This window comes from Microtus ochrogaster, linkage group LG1 (genome assembly GCF_000317375.1).
Source record: "Microtus ochrogaster isolate Prairie Vole_2 linkage group LG1, MicOch1.0, whole genome shotgun sequence".
Lineage (NCBI taxonomy): Eukaryota > Metazoa > Chordata > Mammalia > Rodentia > Cricetidae > Microtus > Microtus ochrogaster.
In genome coordinates, this window is record NC_022027.1 from 30,252,673 (window position 1) to 30,261,916 (window position 9,244).

Below are 9,244 nucleotides of genomic sequence, written 5' to 3' on the forward strand. Positions count from 1 at the left end.
CATTTTACAATTGTTGAAGGAACATACTGATGTCACCAGCCATCTAATAGTTTAATACGCAATGAAGGACTCAAATAGTTCATTACGAATGAGAAGACACAGAACTGATACTTTCAAGTTTCCTCGGGAACCTGTAGTACGTTGACAGATTATTATTATCCTGAGGATAAAATCTCTATTGAATCTTGTTTTGAGATACTTCAATTCATTCTGAAGCCTAGGCTAATCCAGCAGACATGACTGGTATGTAGGAGCAGAGTCTGCCTCCATGGCATAGCACAGATCACAAGACAGGCTGCCCCAGTGACTTAAAGCTAGTTACCAGGTGAAGATGATGACCCCCAGGAGAGGCGACACTAGCCCAGCACAGGCTGTTGGAGCCCAGCATGTTAAGGAGGTCATCTAAGCACAAGGGTTAAGCCTACCATGGGGATGAAGGGACATCCGTGTGGACGACGGAAACAGGAACATCCCAGTGCTGGGTACTGGAACCACAGCAAGCAGAGGAAGTGTTGATGTGCATAAACATGGTAGTGGAGAGGAGTAGAGGGAGGGTCTGAGGAAGAAAGGGAGGTGGCTGCAGACACTCAAGAGTGACTATGACCCAAAGGGATCTGACCAGAGGTTGGGAGCCACAACATCCCTGAACAGAGCATCAGATCCTGAGTAGATGAGGACATGGAGGCAATGGCAGAGGAGTACCAGAAGTTTCATCTTGGAAGAGCAGTGGAGCTTGCAATGGGAGCTAGAGTTGGAGTGGGAGGAGAGTGCCATGTACCAGTTAGAAACAGGGCCAGAACAGCAACAGATGTCTGAGCTCCAGCAAAGAAAGACAAGCACCTAGTGGGAAGGTGTCACCAGGGGTTTCTAGACCTGAGAGACAGGGAACATCTGTGTGGACTTGGCCACCACCTTGACTAGGAAGAGAATGAGGTGGAGAGAGGGCAGTCCTGGGAGCTGGGAGCTGGCAGCAACATGGATGGAAGTGGGATCAGAAACAAAAAACAACTGCTCCAATCACACATACATTGTTGCTTATGCTTAGAGATCCAAGAAAATAATAATAAAAAAAAAGCAAGAAAGGCAACTATGTTACTGATATAAGATCAGTATTCAAAGCTGAACAATTCTCGGCCAGCAGCAAACAAAAACTGAAAAAAAAAAAAAACACCTTTACAATTTTTAAACTATCCATGAAAACACCTAAATATCTTTTATAGAAAAGTCCAAAATGAATCAGAATTTGTTTCAACCGTGTGAGAAAATATATTCCCCCAATAAAAAAGGAAAAAAATGATACTAAAGATATAATCTGTGTTGGTAAAGTTAAACAAACACATATGTATGTGTGTACGTATGTATCTTATACACACACATGTGTGTTATGTGTAGTGAAATATTTTAACTAGGCAAAGATGTGTTGCATATGCTTATGCTGTGAAATATTTAATGGTGTAAAGGTGTGTTACATTTGTTTGATGATGTAAGGAAGTGTGTCTAATTGTGTAAAGATGTGCTGCATCTGTTTCACCTTGCTGCTTCAGGCGCCTGATTGGTCTAAGAGTAAGGACAGGAGGGGATGGCAGGCAGAGGGAATAAATTGGAGGAGAAATTTAGGCTCAAGAGAGAATGAGGAAGAGAGAACCAAGGAGAAAGAGAGGGAATGGTCCAGGCCAACAAACACAGAATAGGACATGCAGAAATAAAGGTAAAAAGCCCTGAGGCAAAAAGAGAAACAGGTTAAGTTAAAAGAGCTAGCCAGAAAAGAGCTTAAGCTAGACTGAACATTCATAACTAATATTAAGTCTCTGTGTCATGATTTGGGACCTGGTTGGTGGTCCAAAATAAAAAGCCTGACACTGTTACATATGTGTGTGTGTGTGTGTGTGTGTATATATATACATGTACATACATACACACACACAAAGAGAAAATTAGATCTAACCAGACCATGTGTAAAAATAAATTCTAGATGGATTCAAAATTCAAATGTTAAAATAAAAGTTAATTTTTAGTGGAAAAAAACATGTTTAGAAATTGAGGATAGAAAGGGATTGAAATATACACAAGCCATATAGGGTAATATTTATCAACTAGACTATGTAAACAGGAATTAAAGTCAGTAGACAAGCCATGAACTGGGTGAAATATTTATACTATATAACTTTTACAGCCTAACATCTACCACAGGGTAGTGGTGGCACATGCCTTTAATCCCAGTACTCAGGAGGCAGAGGCAAATGGATCTCTGCAAGTTTGAGTCCAGCCTGGTCTACAGAGGGAGTTCCAAGGCTACACAGAGAAACCCTGTCTCAAAAACCAAAAAAGAAAAAAAATTCTTTGTTACTCAATATATGAAAAGTGGGCAAATTGATTTAAAAAAAACACCAATTCAAACAAGAGGAAAAATGAATAGCCAAAAAATATAAGCTGCTCAGGCTTATTGCCTACAATTGTAAATTTATACAGAAGGTAGTGACAGACTGCTATAAGATAAGGATAATTTGGATAATGCTAAAATGCTGGCCACCACAGTGAGAAGCAAACAGGCATCTTTTGCATAAACACCACCTACTGCAATGTGATGATACTTAGTGACATCAATAATGTGAACAGTCCATAACCTCACAATCCTCTCCAAAATGGATGCCCTGGAGGAACTCTTTCCCAAGGGTTTCTGAAGACATGGACTAGGTACTCACCCACCTGCTCTCACACACACTCTTAAGTGAAGCAGCCCTACTGAGCAGCACCGTGGCTACATATATCACTTGTATACTCATGGTATGGTTTAAATGAGCATAATATATACATCACTTTGGGGTGTCTTGAAAATAAGAGGTTCAGAGACAAAATCAATTGTTAAAGTATATTTACAATATAATGTAACTTGTATAAAAATTAAAGCCCATGGTAATTGTAGTCTACTATTTATATAGTAAAATAAATATTTATAGAAAATAAAATAACAAGAAACGGAGCTAGGACTATTCTAGAAGGGAAAAAGAACCAGATTAAGGAAAAATCTATATCAAAGATACTTCATTTGTCTCTACTTTTATTTCTTTAATTAAAAGGGTAATTATGAGAAAAAAATGGTAAATTATATTGTACCTGAACGGAAAGTTCATAGATGTAAGCCATATTATGGTAAGTTTATCTTTTATAGTACAATACTTTAAAAATACATATAATGACAGGAACCAAAAAGCTACGGAGAAACCCTGTCTCGAAAATCCAAAAAAAAAAATACATATAATGTGTAAATGCCCTAAATTTATACCCTATAATATAAAATTACACATTTTTAGAAGCTTCCCATGAAGATATTTCATAAAACATGGAAAGTCCTCCCCCTACAAACAGATATCTTGCTAAACACTACAAATAGAATTTTCCCTCCCTTCATATGCCACCAAGCATTATTTTAAGGCATGTGGTCTATGATGTTTAAAGATTACAGACTAGGTAAATGACAAAGGAAGTCTAAATAGCTAGAGGTTCTCACAGGAAAAGTAGTGAGAATTAATAAAGACTATGAAGATGTATAAAGATCCAAAGTGCATACAACTGAAAGAGGTTTTCAGAAGGTAGCAAAATGGTCAGAATTTTCCTATGCTCAAGAAGTCAAAGGTAACAATGCTAATTTGTATAATAATGTGGAAGCTTTCAGTTGAGTGTTAAGTGGATGGCACATCAAGGATTGGGTGCAGGGCACAAGCATCAGTTATTTTCCTATCGCCATGCTAAAACTCTACGACCAATGCAACTTACATAAGGTTTTATTTGGGCTTAAATGATAAGCATCCATCGCCACTGCAATAGGGAAGTGTGGCAGCAGGCAGCCATGGTGGCTGGAGCAGCAAGTTGAAAGTTCACAACTTAACCCACAAGCATGAAGTGGAAAAGCAAACTGGGAATTGCATGCGGCTTTCAGTCCTCAAAGTCTGTCCACAGTGGTGCACTCCTTCTATCCAGGCCACATCTCCTAAACCTATCCAAGCAACACCACCAACCAGGGACCAAGTATTATAACATCTGACCCTCAGTGGAACATTCTCATTCAAATCAAAATTGCACATGTCAACAATATGATTACTCAGATCATAACAGATGTCAAAGTGTTTTCCTGGAAGTCAAAACTTCAATCAGTAACATATTAATAAGTTTACACAGGAACATACCTGTAGAAGAAGCCTTTCAAATGCCAGAAAGTTATCCCACTTGGCAGTCTGTGGGTGCTTCAGAGTTTCAACTGTGGCCATCCCAAGCTGTAGGAGCCCACAATGATTTGTAAGAGCTTTGAGGTTGTTCTTGAAGAGTTGAATATAGGACATGAGCTGCCCTGGTGTGACTCTCCCTGGAGGAACATACAAATTTATCAGAGCACTGTCTTCGCTTTTACTAAATAACGACAAGGAGGCTGGGAACAAACACTGTCTTAGATGCGCAGAGAACTCCAGAGCTGATCAATAATTCTGAAACTATTAAGATTCTTCCAGCAACACAAGGACAACATCAAAACTGATCATATTTGCAGCTTTTGCAAGAAAGAAAATAATTAAGTCAACTGGAAAAAGTCATATTGCTAGTAGAACTCATGTTATACTTTCCTAATATTCTGAAAAGTTTTCAAACAAAGGCACACAAATATTTGTTGATCTCAACATAGAGTATCTATGAATGATATATGACACAAGAATCCTAGTGGCAAATGGAAAATTTCTTAGTTGTATGCATGTATAAAAAGCACAATCATAAAAAAAAAAGCACAATCATGTCTAAAACCTTTATCACTGGTATCACTTCATAACTGTATTCAGGAGGTTCAAGGCTGCCTGTTACATGGCACAAGAGTGTATGGCAAATGAGAGTAAATTGCAAGTGAATGTACAAAGTGCATGTAATCACATGCACACAGTGAACCAATCCACTCCTTCAGCGTCCTTTGCTGGACTCATCTCCCACTCTCTGGTTTGTTACATTACATAGCTAATAGTCATCAATGCTTTACACAAGGATCCTTCCTACAAACCAAATTCTCCCCATCAGACAAAAAGAAGGCACTGAGGCAAACCCAACTGTAAGTCAAGAGATCATTCCTGTAGACATGCTTATTCCAATGGCATGCTTTTCTGTTTTCTGAAACTGAATTTCAACTTGTTATTGAAAAGTTATATTTACAGTTTTTCCTTAGTTAGTAATAAAAACCCACCTGCATTGACTCAGCACATGCAGGAACTTAAAGAAACATGCCCTCTTCTGAGTCTCAGCAACTACATGAGGCAGCATCTATTAACCTCACCCAAGGGCTCGAAGCTAAGTCTGCCACAGTGGTAGCTAGCAGATACCACCTAATAAGTAGCTGTTGCTGAAGATTATGACACACAAAACAGACCCGGCCATGAGAAACTTAAAAGCCCAAATCAGATCTGCTTTTTAAAACACATTTTTGTGAAAAGATTACAAAGACTACTTTAGTTCCTTCTTATCTATGTATCATGGCAAACGTATTAAAAAAAAAAAAGAACAGGGGCTGGAGAGATGGCTCAGTGGTTAAAGGCAATGGCTGCTCTTCCAGAGTACATGGGTTCAATTCCCAGCACCCATATGGCAGCTCACAGCTGTCTGTAATCCCAGTTCCAGAGGATTCAACACCCTCATACAGACATTTACTCAGGCAAAACACCAATGTGCATAAATAAATAAATCTTTAAGAAAAAAGAAAAGAAAAAGAAGAGGAAATGACTATACCTCCTGAGGATGGACTCATCTTGATACCCATCCATCCATTCATCTATAGCTATCTCTGTGTATCTCTCCAGTTAGTATACCAAATAACAGGTTTCATTTATGACATCTTCATATCATTAAATTTTGCTTTCATTCTCCTCCTGGACTACTCTTTCCTGTTCCTGGTTCTCAAAGTGCAGCCTTCCAATTTACTCACACATGTACTAAATGAAAAAGAAAAACTTCACCATGTATTTCTTCCCTTGTTCTCTTCGTCAGGTTTACTAAAATATTGTTTATATATAGTTAAACTCCATCCTTTTCTGGGATGGAGTTCGACAAGCTTTGATAAATACAGACAGTATTTGTGTTGGTTACCCACAATCTAGCTGTAGAACTTTTCTGTCATTCTAACACACTCTCCCTCTTTGCAGTCAACTTCACCTCTCCAACTCTAATCCTTGATGAGCATTAAAATGCCTTTCTCTGACTTTTTTGTGTGTTGCATTTTTTATTTTTTATTGTGCTATATATTTTTCTCCACTCCCCTCTTTTCCTCCCCCTACCCCTTCTATCCTCTCCCATGACCCTCACATTCCCAAGGAGATCTTGTATTTTTTCTATTTCCTGCTTAGATTCATGTATGTCTCTCTTAGGGTCCTCTTTGTTGTCTAGGTTCTATGGGATTGTAAATTGTAGGCTGGTTTTTCTTTGGTTTATGAGTGAGTACATATTATATTTGTCTTGGGTTACCTCATTTGATATGGCTTTTTCTAGATCCATCCATTTGCCTGAAAATATCAAGATATCATTAATTTTTACCACTGAGTAGTACCCCATTATGTAAATGTACCACATTTTCCTTGTCTATTCTTCAGTTGAGGGAGACCTAGGTTGTTTCCAGTTTCTGGCTATGACAATATGAATGCTGATATGAACATAGTTGAGCGCATGCCCTTGTGGTATGATTGAGCATCCTTTGGGTATATACCCAAAAGTGGTATTGTTGGGTCTTGAGGAACGTTGTTTCCTAATTTTCTCAGAAATCTCCATACTGGAGGTGCTGAGGAGTTCCATCTGGACGGGTGAGTGTGCGCTATCCAGGGGCGGATTGTTCGGGAAGAGAGCACAAACCCCCCTCCCCCAGCTCCTGTTGCAGGGCTCTCTTCCTTACACACGAACCAGCCCCCCAGCGCCCCCTCCCCAAGCCTGCCTTACTGTCTGCTAGGTCCTTTGCTCAAAAACAGTTTTCCGCTCCTACACTAAGGATACCCACCCAGAGTGGTGAGTGCCTGCCTATCGGGCAGGCCTCAAGGTCCCCCGCAAGGGAGCCTGGGCACCGTCAGCTTGTGCTGCAGGGTCTCCTTTGCTCTACTGGACCCCGCCCTGCCTGCCACGTTCTTCCTTTTGTCCCCGGCTCATTGGGCTACCAGGCGTCCCTGTTTAGGTGCTGAGGAGTGTAGTAAGAGCTGTGGGCAGCGCTCCTGCTGTCCAGCTCCCAGCCGCCTGGCTAGCTTATGTCCCAAAATAACAACACACAAACTGTATTCATATAAACACTACTTGGCCCATTTCTATTAATGTGTGTAGCACCGAGGTGCGCTTACCGGGAAGATTCTAGCCCATGTCCATCCTGGGTCAGAGCTTCATCGCATCTGCCTGGGAGAGGGGAGCATGGCGTCTTAGCTCACTTCCTCTTCCTCCCAGCATTCTGTTCTGTTTACTCCAACCACCTATGTTCTAACCTATCAGGGCCAAGCAGTTTCTTTATTAGCCAATGACCTTCCTCCATCAGAAGAGTTCCATCTGGACGGGTGAGTGTGTGCTATCCAGGGGCGGATTGTCCCGGAAAAGAGCACAAACCCCCCTCCCCCAGCTCCTGCTGCAGGGCTGTCTTTCTTACACACGACCCAGCCCCCCAGAGCCCCCTACCCAAGCCTGCGCTGCTGTCTGCTAGGACCTGTGCTCAAGAACAGTTTTCTGCTCCTACACTAAGGCTACCTACCCAGAGTGGTGAGTGCCTGCCTACCGGGCAGGCCTCAAGGTCCCCCGCAAGGGAGCCTGGGCACCTTCAGCTTGTGCTTCAGGGTCTCCTGTGCTCTACTGGACCCCGCCCTGCCTGCCACATTCTTCCTTTTGTCCCTGGCTCATTGGGCTACCAGGCGTCCCTGTTTAGGTGCCGAGGAGTTCCATCTGGACAAGTGAGTGTGTGCTATCCAGGGGCTGATTGTCCCGGAAGAGAGCACAAACCCCCCTCCCCAGCTCCTTCTGCAGGGCTTTCTTACACACGCCCCCCCCAAGCCTGCGTTGTCTCCAAGGTCCTTTGCTCAGGAACAGTTTCCTGCACCTACATTAAGGCTACTCACCCAGAGCGGTGAGTGACTGCCTATCGGGCAGGCCTCAAGGATCCCCAAAAGGGAGCGTGGGCACCATCATCTTGCGCGGCAGGGTCTCCTGTGTTCTACTCAACCCTGCCCTGCTCCGCAAGTTCACCCTTTTGTCCGCGGGTCATTGGACTACCAGACGTCCATGTTTCAGTGCTGAGTAGTTCCATCTGGATGGGAACAGTTCCTGCTTCTACACTAAGGAGATACACCCAGAGAGTCAGTCACAGCAAAGACTGGACCAAGACACCAGGCCTCACCTGGCTCCATTTGAAGGAAGAGATGGGAAGATGCCAATGCAAGAATTCCTCCAACAATCTGAAAGGCAACATGACATCACCAGAATCCAGGGATCCCGAAATAAGAAGAATTGTACACTCTACTCCAGAAGAATTAGAGGAAATTGACTCAAAAGTGAATTATATGAAAATAATAGAGGACCTTAAACAGGAGGTGTAAAACTGCCATAAATAATTAGAGATTACAAACAAAAAGGTAGAGGAAATGAATAAATCGCTCAAAGATTCCCAAGAAAACCAAGAGAAACAAGAAAAAGCAATCAAACAGGAAAGGGAAGCGGTTCAAGACTTGAAGCATAAAATGGAAGTAATGAAGAAACACAAACCAAGGGAAGGATGCAGATGGAAAATCTGGGTAAACGAACAGGAACTACAGAGACAAGTACTACCAACAGATTACAAGAGACAGAAAGAATGTCAGACACTGAAGATACCATAGAGAAAATAAACACACTGATCAAAGAAAACAGCAAAATCTCCAAATTCTCATCACAAAACATTCAGGAAATCTGGGACACAATAAAAAGATCAAACCTAAGAATGATAGGGGTAGAAGAAGGAGAAGTATAGCTCAACGGTCCAGAAAATATATTTAATAAAATTATAGAAGAAAACTTTCCCGACCTAAAGAAAGATATTCCTTTGAAGGTTCCAGAAGCATACAGAACACCGAATAGACTGGACCAAAAAAAATCATTGCCTCGCCATATAATAATCAAAACAAAAATCATACAGAATAAAGAAAGAATATTAAGAGCTGCAAAGGAAAAAGGTCAAGTTACTTATAAAGGTAAACCTATCAGACTTACACCTGACTTCTCTATGGAA

General features: G+C 41.4%; 1 protein-coding gene across 1 annotated transcript in view; it reads right to left on the reverse strand.

Moving 5' to 3' along the window:
- Scfd2 (sec1 family domain containing 2) overlaps positions 1–9,244 on the reverse strand; it is a 344,622-nt gene that overhangs the window by 269,910 nt on the left and 65,468 nt on the right. The window contains exon 4 of the mRNA XM_005359346.3: positions 4,185–4,360. Within this exon, the coding sequence (XP_005359403.1) occupies positions 4,185–4,360 (176 nt within the window). The remainder of the gene's footprint in view (positions 1–4,184; positions 4,361–9,244) is intronic.